At 41.5% G+C, this 17,299-nt stretch overlaps 1 protein-coding gene across 1 annotated transcript; it reads left to right on the top strand.

Annotated features, from left to right (window-relative positions):
* The first annotated feature begins 1,956 nt into the window (after positions 1-1,956).
* LOC140281585 (Fc receptor-like protein 4) lies at positions 1,957-17,299 on the top strand. Its single transcript, XM_072376066.1, has 11 exons — positions 1,957-2,117; positions 2,311-2,346; positions 12,149-12,421; positions 12,528-12,845; positions 13,280-13,543; positions 15,499-15,741; positions 15,840-15,962; positions 16,671-16,739; positions 16,954-17,004; positions 17,094-17,150; positions 17,203-17,299. Exons 1-11 carry the CDS (start codon positions 2,087-2,089, stop codon positions 17,280-17,282), a joined length of 1,545 nt encoding a protein of 514 aa, XP_072232167.1. The 5' UTR covers positions 1,957-2,086; the 3' UTR covers positions 17,283-17,299.

Raw genomic sequence — 17,299 nt, 5'->3', positions numbered from 1 at the left:
TATAACCCCTGAAACCACACAAACACACAGCCACACCTCCCTACCAGCATGAATTGCAGCTGAACTGGACCTTCTACTGGTTCAGGACAAAGGTGGCATTAGCACATTGAACCCTCGCTGGCAATGTGGGCTTTGGGCTCTGCCTCCACCCCCTTTGGCCACGTTCAAGCTATGCCACTGCCACGATTTGAGCTTGCTGTCTCTCTTTTTGTTTTACTTCTATTTAAAAGGGAACTCCGGTATTTTTCAAGCTAGATCTTATTTCTGGCGTGAAATACGTTTATCTACTCACCGAGAACAGTTTGGTGAAAGTTTGCGTCCTTTGGAAGATATTTAGACTCCTCAAGATCTATATAACGGAGAGAACAGGGCATAGACGATGCAGCCTCTAAATAAGGCATTATCTGTCTTTAATTCACCAATACTTTAAGACGAATTAATGAATGAACGCGTACTATTGCACTGTTAGCTCATAGCTGCCGTGTTGTTGTTATTGGCGGCTATCGGGGGGCTTATAGAGGGCTTTCTACACACTCGTCTCCTGGAATGATGTCATCAATGCGCACTGCTGCAGCACAGTTTATTTACTCCGTGCTCTGTGACAGTCGGCTAACTTCACATGTAGTTTTCTACTGATAGTTTTGTGAAACATGATAGGATATTTATCAGATTTTGACTACGTGGACGACAACTTTGAGTACGATGGACGTCCTTACTGGAGTGAATGAGCTGTGCTGCAGCGGCGCGCGTCGATGATGTCATCCTAGAAGACGAGTATTTAGAAAGCCCCCTATAAGCCCCCCGATAGCCACCAATACCAACAACATTGCAGCTATGAGCTAACAGTGCTATAGTAAGCGTTCATTCATTCGTCTTAAAATATTGGTGAAATAAAGACAGATAATGCCTTATTTAGAGGCTGCATCGTGTATGCCCCCGTTCACTCCGTTATATGGATCTCGAGGAATCTAAATATCTTCTAAATGACACCGACTTTAACCAAACTGCTCTCGTGAGTAGATGAACGTATTTCATGCCAGAAATAAGGTCTAGGTTGAAAAATACCGGAGTTCCCCTTTAACTGTAGCTGTTAATTCAGTGTTATTATGCTTTTAAGATTCTTTAACTGTCTCTTGCACTTTCATTGCCTTTCCCTCCACAATGAATTAGTACCCATGAAAATGACTGTTACACCCATCGTTTGTTGTGAATCGGTATGATGCTTACGAACCCTTCCCCAATACTAAACTAACCTACTAACTGAGACCATCTGTAGATGCAGTCTTATCATTTATTCTTATTGTTGATTATTTCACTATAATATTATCATGTAATTACTATATTTGTCTTTTGGGACCGCACTATTGCTTGCTGCTGTGACAAAATATTTTCCTTCGTGGGATCAATAAAACATTGATTGATCCATCTATGAGTAAACCTTTACACTGGAGGCAGGAAGAGTCTTTGAACCTTTAAAAAGGGTGTTTGTTTCTTTGTTTTAGCACTCCTGTCACCCCAAAGTGATACCTTTTTATGCAGGTAAGAAAAAAATTGCTCTGTGGTTTTTGTGCCACAGTGTTATTTGTACTAACTGAAAGTACTTTCAGACTGTCCCACGCACAGAAGAGGAAATGCAGCCTGTGCAGTTCAAACCAAATGCCAGTTCAACAAAGAAACGAGAAGAATGCGACCGTTAAACATTAATAATTAGAACTCTGCTGCAACTTTTGGTCCTAACGGAGAAAGTTTTAGGGCCACAAAGTAGGAAAGAATATGCAATACCTACTATATACGTTTGCAACAACAATCTTTTTTCTTTGAGCAAAACATTTTCTGCAGTAGTTGGACAGGAAGTGGTCTGTGTCACTAATCCTCTACTGGGCTGTGAGTTTTTTTTTTATAAGGAGAAGGAAGAAGCCTTTGACTAAACTCAAGTGAAGAGGTTGTGAACGACACCTGATCTCCTATCCAAGTCAAATGCAACTTTGGACTCGCAGTTGCGTTTCTCTTTATGGTGCTGCTGTTTCAGGGTGTCTGAAATATTTCTCAAAAGCAGAGGGATACATCATCAGGACCGGATGTGGGGATGGGGCCCACTTTGGCCCTGTGGTTATTTAGTAAGTACATCACCTTCTCTGTTTGAATTGTTCAGGGGAAGGAAAATGGAACATTGAGAAGAACAAAATGTTCAAGCTTGATCAGAGCAGAATTGTGGTTATATTTGCAATTTATATTTGCAACTTTTTTTTATTTTATTGAATTTTAGTGTCTGTTTGATAATAACTGATGAAGTATCCCTCTTCATTGTAGTGCTGAATAGGCTCCTTTGCTGTGGATGTGCTCAAGGTGACTGAACAACTTTCATTCTTTACTGTTATCTACTGTATAACCTATCAGAAACGATGTTTTAAATATATCATGGCAATTGCAATATTGAAACATAATTACATTGGATATATTTAGTCTATCTTCTTCCTCTTCGTCTTTTGGCCTCTCCCTTTTGTCAGGGGTCGCCACTGCGAGTCTATCTACCTTCCTGACGCAACATATATCTGTAGTCTATAAGTAACTCAGTGTCTTCATGTGTTCTTCAAAAAAAACTGTGCTTCGGAGGAAAAATTAAAACAATGACATATGTATTTGATTTTTACATTGAAATGATTAATTCCTTAGAATAGTTTAGTTGGACCTCCTTTACTTCCTCCAGTCTGCACAGATCTGACTTTGCTGTTTGTCATGCTTAATGCCCCCCCACTTGCAGAAACTTGTCTTCATTCTCCCTCTGCATATGCAACCATGCCCCCATTCTCAGGTCTCATCCTCACGCACCCAGGTATTTTTGTACTTGCAGGTTTGTCTGTGGTTGTCCACAACACTGACACAGTTTTTGGCCCTGAAATAAGGCAAGTTTATTTGTGGAGCACAATTCGTACACAAGGCGATTCAAAGTGCTTTCCAGCTACATAAAATCACAAGAAGACAAATAAATCATTAGAAATAATCATTAATTCATTAAATTGAAAGCAAAGAGTGCAGATAAGATACTTTCAGTTGCCATATGCACAGCTAAATAAAATTATTTTCAGCATGGATTTAAACATTGTCAGAGTTGAGGTCTGTCTCACATCTTCTGGAAGACTGTTCCAGATTCTAGGAGCATAAACCTGAAACGCAGCCTCACCTTGTTTAGTCCTGACTCTGGGCACCAGCAGGAGACCCCTCCCTGAGGTTCTCAGAGTCCCAGTTGGTTCATATGGCTCCAACATGTCAGAGATGTACTTTGGCTCTAGACCATGTACACGAGCAGAACTGTTTTAAAGTCTGTTCTCCGAGTGACAGGAAGCCAGTGCAGAGACTTGAGCACAGGACTGATATGGCCGTATTTCCTGGTTCTAGTCAGGACTCGAGCAGCAGCGTTCTGGATGTACTGCAGCTGTCTTACAGCCCGTTTAGAGCCCAGTGAGCAGGCCGTTACAGCAGTCCAACCTGCTGGAGATAAACGCATGGATTAATCTATCCAAGTCTGGTTTAGACACTATTCCTTTGATTCTGGCAATGTTTTTAAGATGGTAGAAAGCTTCTGATGTTATTGATTTAAAGTTCAGGTCTGAGTCCAATATTTCCCCTTGATTTCTAACCTGATTAGGTTTTAGAGAGAGAGTCTCAAGGTGACCGATAACGCTTTCTCTGTGTTTCTGTGGGTCACAGACAATGATTTAAGTTTTGTCTGAGTTTAGCTGGAGAAAATTGTTTTGCGTCCACACACTATCTGTTCGATGCAGTAACACAATGCATCTGTGTTCATCAATAGATATTTACTAAAACTCCATTTGGATGATTAAAAACTCAGTGTTGTCAGGTGGACAGGGCATATCTTCAGACTTTGGCTATTATAGGCTGAGTGCAATGAAATCTATGGATATGTCTCACTTTTGAGAGAAAGGTGGAGGAGTCAGACTTACAAGGGGCCTGTGCCTCAATAACTTTTGGTTTGTCTCCACTTTATTGACCGCTTTATGGGATTCTAATGTGGACTGTTATTAGGACTTACCAGGTTATGCTGATAGGACTGAGAAACTTGGTCTTACAAGAGATTACACCTTTTTTTAGGATGTAGTTAATAAAATGTTGATAAAAAACTGATAAAGCTTTTTAAAGACACTTTAGTTTGTTATAAATCCATTGTCAAAAAAGTCGTAAATATAAATAAAGCTGAATGCAGTGATTTGTAAATCTCAAATCAATATTTTATTTTCAATTTTTTTAAAAAAAGAAGTAAATTTATCAAATATCTGAAGAGAACCATTTTATTGTTTCATTAAATATTGTGTTACGACCAGCTCAAAGTCACAACATAATAAGGAAAACCATACTGAGTATGATGGAAAAGAATAACATTTATTTACAACCAAAAAGAAGTGCAACACAAACAAAGGATGGGATCTGGTGCCAGGGAGTTGAGAGAGAGAGGGGGCGGAGGAAAGATCCGCTTATATAAGCCGCGCCCTCAGCCTCATGCAGGTGCCCTCAATCATCTCTCAGGGAACTGCACCTTAAACAGAGACATGGCAGACACATACAAAGGATGGCAACAAAAATATACAGTGACATGTAACACCCCCTCCCTTAAGATGACAGTCATGCTGTCAGCATTGACATGTTAGGCGACACGTGAGAGGGCATCGGCCACAACATTATCACACCCCTTCTTGTGCCGAATCTCGATATTAAAAATTCTGAGCCATTAGAGGAAGACTAGAGGGTTGTGAAAGCCAACACCGGCTGTGGTGTTGAGCCAACATAGGCTTCAAAATGTTGGAGGGCCCACAGCATGGCTAAAGCTTCTTTTTCCAATGGTGCTATACCTACTTTGGGCTGCAGAGAACTTCTTGGAGAAATAACAAACAGGATGATCAATACTCGAAGAATCTTCTTGCAGCAGTACAGCACCAGTCCCACTTACAACCTCCAACTTAAACGGCAGAGCAAAATTAGGAGCCAACAACACTGGAGAAGAGCTCAGAAGAGCTTTCGCAGTCTGAAAAGCCAGCTCACACTTGGTGTCCCACAACAAATCCTTGGTGGGGCTCAGGAGGTCAGTCAAAGGAGACACAATGGCAGCAAAGTTACGGCAGAAACCTCGGTAGTAACCAGCTAGCCCAAGAAAACGACGCAGTTCTCGTTTAGTGGTGGGAGCAGTGAACTCAGCGATGGCTGTTATTTTGGCATCCACTGGCCTCACTTGACCCTGACCAACCCTTTTCCCAAGATAAGTGATGGTGGCCTTGGCAAACTCACATTTTGTCAGATTCAGTGTGAGGGAAGCATCTCGCAAACACTGAAACACAACAGACAAAGTGTTCACATGGGACTGCCAGTCATCAGAACAGACTACCAAGTCATCAAGGTAGGCCTCACAATTGTCCACCCCAGACAGCACCATTTGCATAAGGTGCTGAAAAGTGACAGGGGCATTGCGCATACCAAATGCCATGACTGTGTACTGCATAACACTGTCTGGTGTCACAACTGCAGACATCTGATGCACGTGGTGTTAAAGGTACCTGCCAGTAGCCCTTTAGCAAGTCTAGCTTGGTGACGTAGCGAGCAGCTCCAACTCTATCTATGCAATCCTCCACACGAGGAAGAGGAAAATAATCTGGTTTAGTTACAGCATTTGGTCTCCTAAAATCAGTACAAAAGCGTGGTGTTCCATCAGCTTTTGGCACTAGTAAACATGGAGAGCTCCAGGCACTAGAGCTGGAAACAGCCAGGCCATGCTGTTGCAAATACTTAAGCTCCTTTTGCATTTGAGCTCGTTTTGTGGGATTCACACGATATGCATGCTGCTTAATAGGAGGACAGTCACCAACATCAATGTCATGATGTAACAGTGGTTCGGGTTGGTACATCTGAGAACAGTGTAGGATGACTTTCAATCAAATGGAGAATGTCATTCTTATCTGTCCCTGAAAGATGACAAATAATTCTCCAAATCACCCAACACTTGAGAATTCGGCAGCTGAGCACACAGAACAGGAGCATCCTGCATCACTAGCTCATCATCCTGAGGAGAATAGCATGGCAGCACTGCTGTTAAAGCTACAGGTAACACCTTAGGTGGAGGAGAGAGAACCGTTTCACTGAACCTGGCCACATAGGGCTTAAGCATGTTCACATGACATACACGAGTCTTTCGTCTCCTATCAGGAGTACGAATAATATAATCGGTTTCACTTACTTTCTTCTCAATCACATATGGCCCCGTAAACTTAGCTTGAAGCACTGAACCAGGAATTGGAAGAAAAACCAACACAGAGTCTCCAGGTTTAAAGCTGCGTTCAGTAGCACTCTGATCAAAGTGAGCCTTCATTTTATTTTGGGAGCCAGACAGTGCTTCTTTTGCCATCTCACAGGCATGTTCATTATCAATCTCTGAAAGCACTGACATAGTCCAACACATTCTGAGTAAGAGAAGCAACGCCAGTCATCTGCTCACGCAACAACTTCAGCGGTCCACGAACTGTGTGGCCAAATTCCAGTTCTGCAGGACTGAAACCCAATGACTCCTGAACAGTCTCTCGAACAGCAAAAAGAAGAAATGGTATGCCCTCGTCCCATTCCTTACCAGTTTCAAGACAATAAGCACGCAACATAGTCTTAAGGGTTTGGTGGAAGCGCTCTAGTGCCCCCTGGCTCTCTGGATGGTAGGCGCTAGAGACATGTTTCACAGTCAACTCTTCTAATACCTGAGCAAACACTTTTGACATAAAATTGGTACCCTGGTCTGTTTGAATAAACGTTGGCAACCCAAAAGTGGTACAGAATTTCATCAATTCTTTCACTACCACCTTGGCTTTAAGTGAACGCAGTGGAATTGCCTCAGGGTATCGAGTTGCAGCACACATTAAAGTCAAGAGAAACTGGTGACCAGATTTTGATTTGGGTAATGGGCCAACACAATCAATGATTAGTCTCTCAAATGGCTCACCCATCACAGGGATAAGATGAAGTGGAGCCGGTGGGATCACTTGATTTGGTTTCTCAACCAACTGACATATGTGACATGAGTGGCAGTGTCTTGAAACATCTCTTTTCAAACCAGGCCAGAAGAAATGCTTCAACGTACGATAGTAAGTTTTAGCTATCCCTAGATGTCCAGACAAAACATTATCATGAGCTAAGCTCAATATCTGTGCACGGTAACCAGCAGGGACAACAATCTGGTATGCAGTATTACACCCACTGTCATCAGCTGAAGGAGCCCACTTACGCTTGAGAATCCCATCTTCCCAGTAGTAAGCCACTTGAGAGGCAGTAATCTTATCTTTAGACAATGCTGCTGCTACACACTTGGCCAAGGAAGGATCGGCCTTCTGAGCCTCTATCAGCTGCTCCCTGCCAACCTTTACCTGAGTCTCCGACTCATCAGTCAAGGTGACAGGATGGTACAATGTAACCTCAACAGGATCACCTACAATGGAATCAATAGATTGTTTAGCTACAGTTAACTCAGAAGTGGCAGAGGGACCAGCAGACACAATCTCGACAGTTTCTTCATGTGGGACACTAAACACTTCTGAAAGGTCTACTACATCCTCAACCTTTCTTGACTGAGCACGAGTTACAACACAAGCAGGAAACACTTTTGGCATCTGAGATAACTAATCACCTTCGTTAACTGACCTAGAGCTAACTGGGTTGTTCACAATAATGGGCGTAGGGAACACCTCCCCACCAGCCAAAGCATTACCCAGAATCATGTCCACTCCTTCTACAGGAAGTTCAGGGCGAATAGCCACTGTCACCGAGCCAGTAACCAAGCCAGACTGTAAATACACAACATGCAATGGGGCTTCAAACCAAGTCAGTCCACACCCCCGCACTAAAGCATTTTCACCGGTAGAGGTTTCTTCATAGAGTGGCAATACTCCCTCCACCAACAAAGACTGAGCGGCTGCTGTATCTCTTAGGATTCGAACTGGGACAAACTTCTCTAACTCAGAGGTGGCCACTAACCCCTCCATACGGAAGGGTGCAAAAAGGTCAGGCTCAGTGCTGTTCTCACTGGACTCACTCAGCCCTTTCCCCAACCCAGGTCTGTCCTTAGTGAGCTGACTGAGACCATCTTCTCCCCCAGGCAGACGTGACACTGAAGCGAGCAATGCCACTGGCTTGGCAGGTTTCTGCTTCTTACTGAGAGCATGACAGTCAGCTATAACATGACCAGGCTTTTTACAGAAGAAACAAACTCAAAATTTCGAGAGCCAAAACTAGCAGGCTTTGTAGCAGAAACTAAAGAACCAGGACTGTTACTGCCAGCTTTAAAGCGAAAAGGACGAGGAGAAGCATAGTTCCTAGCTTCACAAGGTTTATCATTAAAAATTACTTTGTGAGCCAGGACATATTTGGCGACTGCTTCAGGAACACAGTTTTTGAATTCTTCCAAAAGTACCAACTCACGAAGTTGCTCTTTGGTTTCAGCTTTTTGAGATGTGCACCACCTATTAAACAGAATTTCTTTCTCCCTAGCAAATTCTACAAAGGTCTGCTTGTCAACCTTACGAGTAGACCTCCTGTGCTTTACCAGTTAAGACACACTGCAGCAACAAGGTCCAGACATCTTTTGGCCAGTCAAATGTGGTGGCTACCCGCTCAAAATTGGCAAAATATTTTTCCACCTCTTTCTCAGAGAAATAAGGGACTAAACTAATGTTCCTCCCAACATCAAACCGAGGGGAAGCAGAAGACGTACGAGAACTGGTACTCTGAGACTGCATCTCAAATTACCTCATCTCCAACTCTTTCATTTTCTCCTCATGTACCAGCCGCAACCTCTCTATTTCCAACTTCCTCCCCTCTTCTCTGTCCTTTGTCTCAATTTCCAACTGTTTCATTTTGAACTGCAACTCCAACTCTTGCAAACGAACAGATTGAGCATCCTGAGTCTGCAACTGCACAGCCTCTGTCTTACCAGTAGACACCTTAACAGGATGACTTAAGTCTGAATCTTCAGACTCACTCAATAGCACCCCCTGCTGAACAAGAGCAGTGACTATTCTGGCTCTCAGCTCATCCTTCTTAAGAGAAATTGATGCAGTTTCAATGCAGTAGTGCTGTGCAATGGACATGAGCTGTGCCTTACTGTAATTAAAAAGCTGCTCTGCTGTAGGACCTTCAGTAAACCTCTCTAGGTCAAACTCCATAATGAGGTTGAAACAATAACTTTATGCAAAGATAAAGAGATGCCACTGAGGCCCAACCCGGTGCAACACAGTAACACTACCACACAGCAAGTGCTACCAAAACCAAGCACAGTAAATTACAAATCCTCCATCACACAATATCACACTTCCACAAAGAATTAAAGTATTTTATAACAACAAGCACAGTTAATGTCACCAGGCTACACAAAGCCAGAAACAAGCAATTAGAACTTACAAAGAACACACTAGGCTAAACCATAGCAGTTACTCCACAGCTATTTCTCGCCACAGTATAGAAATATTACTACTGCCACTTCTACCACTCAAACGTTGAAGTCTACTGCTCTTCTCCACTGAGAAGAAAGTGGATCACAATTGTAATCCCTACAAAAACCATGTGACCAACAAACAAAACCCACATATTCACATATGAGCATCAGGGTCACACACTCCTATAAGAGCACCACTACAGCCTAGCATTTGACAAAATCTACTGCACAAAACAAAATTGCTCTAACTCCCCATACTCACCCAACAAGGTTGCATGTGGAAAACAAAGGCCAGCACATGCCACCACATGCTATCAATAGCTTAGAGGTTGTCTTAACTAACCTATTCTAGAGTTTACCTGGTTCCCTCTCTATCTAAGGCTGTTTACCTAACTTACTAGGACTCAACTAGTCTTCGTCGGCTTTCCTGGGCACGCCAGGGGCCACTCCAGGGTTACCGCTCAAAAACAACAAAGTGGTGATTGTCACACCAACACCCGCCGGCTGACTTAACCAGGCAAACTCTCAGAGAGAAAAAAAACCCTACCTCATGTGGCAACACAAGCATGGACCTCCTAACAAACCAAAAAAAAAATGGAAAACGTGGGTCTAGGGAAACAAAGCACTTACTCACCTACTCCAAACTAAACTTTGGATGAGCCCCCATTATGTTACGACCAGCTCAAAGTCACAACATAATAAGGAAAACCATACTGAGTATGATGGAAAAGAATAACATTTCTTTACAACCAAAAAGAAGTGCAACACAAACAAAGGATGGGATCTTGTGCCAGGGAGTTGAGAGAGAGAGGGGGCGGAGGAAAGATCCGCTTATATAAGCCGCGCCCTCAGCCTCATGCAGGTGCCCTCAATCATCTCTCAGGGAACTGCACCTTAAACATAGAGACATGGCAGACACATACAAAGGATGGCAACAAAAATATACAGTGAATATACAATGTAACAATTGGCTTATGTGAAATTTGACGGCAACAACATTCTACTAAAGGCTGTAAAAGTGAGTGGTTGTAAAAAGAAACAGTGGGATAACATCTCGATGTAGGCATTGATTTTCAATTTCCTGTATTCATTTTCAATCGGACTGAGATCCAGGCAGTTTGCTGGTAACGTCATTGAGTTGACATTGATTGTCTTTATTTAAGAGAAGTTTGAACACTCTTTGCTCTGGAGCAAGATGTATCATCACCCTGCAAAATAACCTCAACATCACCAATCCTCCTTTTGATTGATGGAATGAGGAAAAAGTGTCCAAAGTTTAAATGTCCACATGCACATTTACAGTTGAATCATGACTGCAATTTTTCCTTTGCATTGATTCATCACGGAATATCACTTTCCACCTCCACAGTCCATGACTGCTTCTCTTTATCCACCTGTGACCTTGTTTTACTCTTTTTAGCTGTCAGTGATGGTTTACGCTTTTCTGGATGTAAAACCCATTCTACTTCAGCCGGTTTCTTACAGTTTTCTCACAAACATTGACTCCTGTTTCTGCCCATTTGTTTTCATTCCTTTTGTTGAGCATTTTCTATTTTCAGGCATAGTGCTTTGAGTTTTCTGTCCTAATGCTTTGATGTCTTCCATGGACCACCTGTATGTGTCCCCTTTGCTACCGTCCCATTTTGTTTGTACGCCAAATTTTAGACACAGCTGACTGGTAAAATCCCACATCATTTGCCACACTCCGTGTAGAATTTACTTTTTTTTTCATTTTCTCCGTTATATCCACTGACACCTCTCTTGTTGGGCCATGTTCCCTGCTAATCAGCCAGCTACAGCAGCTCCATAAGCTCTGCAAGAACTCTTTAAACTGCAGACTAATTTCCATATATAGACTTGTGCAGGTATTTGTTTTAGAAATGCAAATTACAGAGTGATTCCATATTTCTTTTTTTTTTCTCCGTCTGATTGATTGGTAGCACAGTGTTTTGTCTTCTACTTAATCTGAAGAAAACTTGCAGAAACGTTACAACGATTGTATTGTTCGTTTTCCGTTTCTTTGCTCTCTTTTTCCCTGTTTAATTTCTCAAAGGATATTATGTACATGTGACATTATTGTGGTTATTAACTTGTGTTTCCCTGTTCTAACGGGTATCCTTTGAATGATGTTACGGTGTTTATTGTCCCCTCTTTTCTGTCTTCTCAAACCCCAGCTGGTCGAGGCGGATGGCCACCCTTCCTGAGTCTGGTTCTGCCAGAGGTTTCTTCCTGTTAAAAGGGAGTTGTTCCTTTCCACAGTCGCCACAGGCACTCTCAGGACGGGAGATTGGACTGAAGACTGAAGTTTCGGTGCAATCTGTTGGTTTCCTTGGCTAGGATATTGTTTTTGAATCAACTCTATATGAATAAATTGGATTATTTTGAAATTAATCAATTGGATTTCATTGGATTATGATTACAATTAATTGAATTCCAATTGGCTTGAATTGGACTATTATTTAAGTGCCTTGAGAAGACAATTGTTGTGATTTAAAGCTATATAAATAAAACTGAACTGAATTGAATTATTGTATTTTTTCGTATGTTTTACAAAGCTAGAATGCTCAGCTATTATCTCTTCCCAATAACTCATTGTTCAGGATAAGATTACCTTCATTTAACCCTTTTGGCATTTATTTGTTTTTTTTATTGAAAATTCTTGAACATGAGAAGTTTCAAACAGGCCTGTTGTGAGTCTGCATCCCAACTGGCCTGAGATGTACAAAGGGGAGTCAGTCACCATCAGATGTGAGATCCATGGAGATGTGGAGTGGGAGTATGAATGGACAACAACCAGCTCCTATAAACCCCCAAATCAAAATGAGTACAGGATCCATTCTGCTAACTGGTATCACAGTGGAAACTACAGATGTAAGGGCAGAATGAAAAGTGCAACGCTTAATACAACAGAGTGGAGTGCGAAGGTCACACTGACAGTATCTGGCAGTAAGTCAAATCAAACTCATTAACTAAAAGAGATATCATGTTAGTATCTTTTCAGATTTTAGGTTTTGAAATATGAAGATAGTCAGGTTTTTTTTATCTTATACAGAAGATGCACCCCTGCCTGTCCTTGGTGTGTCTCCATCATGGGTGAGTTCTGGAGGCTCAGTAACTCTGAGCTGTCAGGTTAAACATCTGTCTGCAGGTTGGAGCTTCTACTGGTACAGAGCAGTCCCTGATCTGATATTACACACCGATAGTTGGTCTTACAACGTCAAGCCATTACCACATATCACCAGCGCCACCGCACAGGATACCCACGTCATTCCTGGGGAGACGCACACAGCAGGATATGTGTGCAGAGCTGGAAGAGGAGACCCAGTGTATTTCACAGATTATAGTGAACCGACATTTGTCTGGTCTTCAGGTCAGTTCTGCTGGTTTCTCACATTTCACAAAGCAGATGCTGGAATGTCCTCTTGCTTAACGCGCTTTGTGATTCCTGCTCCTTTAATGTAGAATAAGAACTGAAATTAGTTTTTCTCTTGTTTACTTAACCTGATTTAAAAAAAAATGGGGCAGCTAAAGAAACGGCATATAAGAAGGAAGCACTGCTTGGGTGAAGCAGGGAAATACTGAAAAATAAAGCTTGCAGGAAGTTTATAGCAATGAAAAAACCTGAAATATACTGAAAAGTTTTCAGTATATAAATCATGAGTTCCAAAACATTGATCATCATTTCTGAAATGTTTGCTCTGGTCTTCAGAAGCAAAACAAGTGAAGCCAAGAGGCATTTGCATAGTGGAGTCTTAACGTTGATAACTGTGTGTTTTAACTTCTTGCCACGTGTTGGAATTTCAGATTTTCACTCAGCAGCTTCGCTCACAGTGACTCCCAACACTGTGCAGTACCACATCTCTGACACTGTCTCGCTAAACTGTGAGGGAAACTCTGAGTGGCGACTGAGCAGGTTCAATCATATAGGCTACCTGTCCCACTACTACTGCATGGCGACAGTGACTGGATCCATGTGCAATATTAACAGTCAGTGGCCCCAGAATTCAGTGTACTGGTGTGAATCTGGCTCTGGAGACTTCAGCAACGCCGTCAACATCACTGCCCAGGGTATGTGGTGACCTCTTTCTTTATATATATGTAAAAGATACAGATTTTTTTTCTGCAGTTTACAGCAGTCAGAGGGAACTCAGTTTGGAGGAAATGTCAGAGCAGTTCAAGCTATTTTGTTGAAATTCAACACGTCACTTTTGCATCTGTTCACTTTGTCACGACACTCTGTCAGTACAGTATCTATGTTAGAACACAAATCATGCGTGGACCCAGCACATGTAATGGTCTGATGGTCTGTAAAAGTTCACACAGCTGTACACTCGAACCGTTATAAAGTTTGAGAGGTTTCAGTTGTTTAAGGTTGCATAATGTTTAAATATAATCCATTTGAGTTTTTAAAAATTTAAACAAGTTTGAGAGTCAATATTTGGTCTGAGCATCTTTATTCTTCAATACAGCCTGAGCCCTCTTAGACAAGATTTCTGTCATTTCTTTAAGTAGTCTTCAGGAATAGTTCTCCAGGCTTCTTGAAGGACATCCCAAAGCTCTTCTTTGGATGTCGGCTGCCTTTTGTTCCGTTCTCTGTCAGATGATCCCACACTGCTTCAATAATGTTGAGGTCCGGGCTCTGGGGAGGATTCATCCCTCCATAAGACTTGTTGCCACTGATTTTCAGTCCACTTCTTGTGTCATTTGGCATAGCTCAGCCTTTTCTCCCTGTTTCCCTTCCTTAAGAAGGGCTTCTTGACAGCCACCCTTCCACGGAGACCATTTCTGAGGAGACATCAGTGAACAGATGATGGATCAACTGAAGGTCCAGATCCTTCTCTCAGGTCCTGTGTCAGGTCTTTGCTGGATTTTTTCCTCTTTCTTAAGGACATCACTTTCAGATAATTGTTAGACCTGACATTTATTTTTTTTGTCCTTCATTTGAAGAACACCCTGCACACAATGCTGAGATATGCCACATTTTCAGTTAATAGGTCTTTGGAGATCACTTTGTTGGAACAAAAATACTATTTTATGTCACACTGTGTTTTTTGGGGAATTTTTCAACTAGAGTAAAGTGAACCAATGATGCGTCTTTGTGACAAGCTGCTATAACAAAGTGCAGAAATTTAAAAGGGGCTCTTTGCTAAGCTGACAGTCAGCTTCTACCAACATCTCATGACTGGCCAAGAGTCACACCAACGCCTCCCCTTCCTTCCGCAAACTAAGAAGAGCTGCAGCCCCGTCCCCCATCATGTGCACCTTCTACAGGGGGACGATCAAGAGCATCTTGTCAAGCCGTTTAACAGTGTGGTATGGTGCCTGCACCACATCCTGCCACAGGTCCCTCCATTGCATCGTGAGAGCAGCGGAGGGACCCCCCGCCCCTGGACTGCTGTTTATGCATCATGCACTTTAACCAGTTTATAAGCTATTGTTACATTCTGCTCTGTTGTTTTTCATTGCACAGCATTTTGTAACCACCACTACCTCATTTACTGCATCCCCTGTATGTTTTTTGTAGTTATATTTTGTATTTATAATTTACTGCTTTTGCTATTTTTTTGCACATAATAGTATATATTTTATACTTTATACTTCTTTTGATATTTTTTTTATATTTTCTTATTAACGCTTGTTTTTTTTATTCAGTGTTTACTGTTTTATTTACTGTGTTGTTAGGGAGACCGAGAGTCACGAAATTTCAATTCCGAATATGTCTGCGTATGTATTGCAGAAATGACAATAAAGCTGACTTTGACTTTGAGAACACTGGTTCATCCTTTGAGTCTTAAAGGATTCATGGGTCAGTTTTAAGTGGGTTAACAAACAGAAAGACACATTCTGCTGGATAAGAACTGGACTAAAAATTAATGAAAAATCTGTCAATGTCCAAAGAAAAACTTTGGAGGAAAGCCTGGAGAACTATTCCTTAAGACCATTTTTAAAGATTACGTGAAAGTCTGGCTTCTGTTACATCCCAAATGTTGCCTGAAGGAAACTTGTTATGAATTGTTTTGCAGATACAGATGTTATCCTGGTGAGCCCTGTCCTTCCAGTCACAGTTGGAGCTTCTGTCAGTCTGAGCTGCAGACTGAGAGTACAAAATAATCTGTCCACGGTGTTTTTCTATCACAATAACGAACTTGTCCAAAATGACAGCAGAAGGGAGCTGGACATCTCTGCGGTGTCGCAGTCAGACGAAGGTTTCTACAAGTGTGAGCACTCAGGAAAGGTGTCACCACAGAGCTGGATGTCAGTTAAGTGTGAGCAAGTTTAAGATATATGACTTATTATTCATTCAACTATTTCTTAGGCATGATTGTTTAATTTGTAACTTATTATGATCTATTATTCATTATAGCACACAGGTTAGCTGTTTTGGGACCTGAAAGTGAATTGTTTTCTGTGCTGTTGATCGCTGGACCAGTTAGTGGAGTCATACTTATTGTTCTTCTTTTGCTGTTTTGCTACAGACGGGCCAAAGGTGAGACCTTCTTCTTTTGGTATTCCATTATTCAAATGTAACAGCAAGCTATGATTCTAGCTGCTCAATAGTTCCAGGTCTTTTTGTTGTATTTTCAAGTCCATAAGGAGCAATGTCTGTAATTGATGAAACATCTGGACTACAGGCAGGTCAGTCCAGCATCTGGACTCCTTTACTATGAAGCCATGTTGTTTTAATAGATGCAGCATGTGGTTTTTCATTGTCTTGTTGAAATAAGCAAATGCCTCCCTGAAAAAGACCACATCTGGATGGAAGCATGTATTGCTCTAAAACCTTTACACAACTTTCAGCATCGATGGAATCGTTCCAGTTTTCTGGATCATGTGCTTTGCAATACAGAGCTTTAACCTGCCTTTGTGGATGGCTCGGTGAACTGTGTCCACGGCAGTGATTTCCATGACAGTATCATGTCTGTTTGTTTGCTGCCTGAAATCAAGATCACAGCCATCCATCCATCAGTTTTCAGGTGTTTCCCTTGCACACAGAGATGTCCAGATTGTCTGACCTTTTTGATATGTTGCTACTATTAAACTCAAGATAAATTAACATCGGTCACAAATAGTGAAAACGGTCCATTTTCAACATTTGTCATCTTTTCTATTACCCATTTATTATGATTAAAATTCCATGTCCAGTACAAAAGCAGATGGCTATATCTTTTTTTCTTTTTTTTTCTTCATGAAAAAGGTTCCGTTACAGATGAGACGGTTGAGCTGGATGAAAGTCAACAGCAAGTATACTCTTCCCTCCTCCACGGTCAGTCTTTCATGACTATTCAAAGATGTATTTTCTAATCACATGATCAGGAAATATTTGTCATCCATTATGTTCAGAGCTCCAAGACTTCTCCTTGCTTCTGTTGTAGTGTCAACACAGTAGAACTCATTAAGCTTACATTCTTATTACAGTTATGACTTGACTTAATGATGTGGCTTTTGGTAACTGTTTCTTCATTTTTACTGACCTGTAGGAGACCTTTGTGTCTATGAAACCATCGAAGGGTCTGAAATCACTGCAAACGGTACAGTATAAGCTTTGATTAGCATAAAACTCATGGAAGCAACATAATGATACAGTTACTGACTAAAGTCATTAATATTATTGTTTCAGGTCAACAGGAAAATGATTACGTTAATGTCACATCTGTAATTCAACCTAAAAAGCAGAGTGAGTACACGAAATAGAGGGTGATAAATTGATGCAAACATCACTTTAACAGGGAAACATGATGATCCAGATGAGGGGAGCTCTGACTACAAGAATGTAAATCCAGATTCAACAACAGCTATTAAATCTTAGCAGTAGCTTTATCTTCT

Source organism: Leuresthes tenuis, unplaced genomic scaffold (assembly GCF_036924035.1).
Source record: "Leuresthes tenuis unplaced genomic scaffold, fLeuTen1.0.hap1 SCAF_22, whole genome shotgun sequence".
NCBI classification, from domain to species: Eukaryota; Metazoa; Chordata; class Actinopteri; order Atheriniformes; family Atherinopsidae; genus Leuresthes; species Leuresthes tenuis.
The sequence above is the reverse complement of the archived record's forward strand: the minus strand, read 5'-3'. Positions and strand labels throughout refer to the sequence as shown.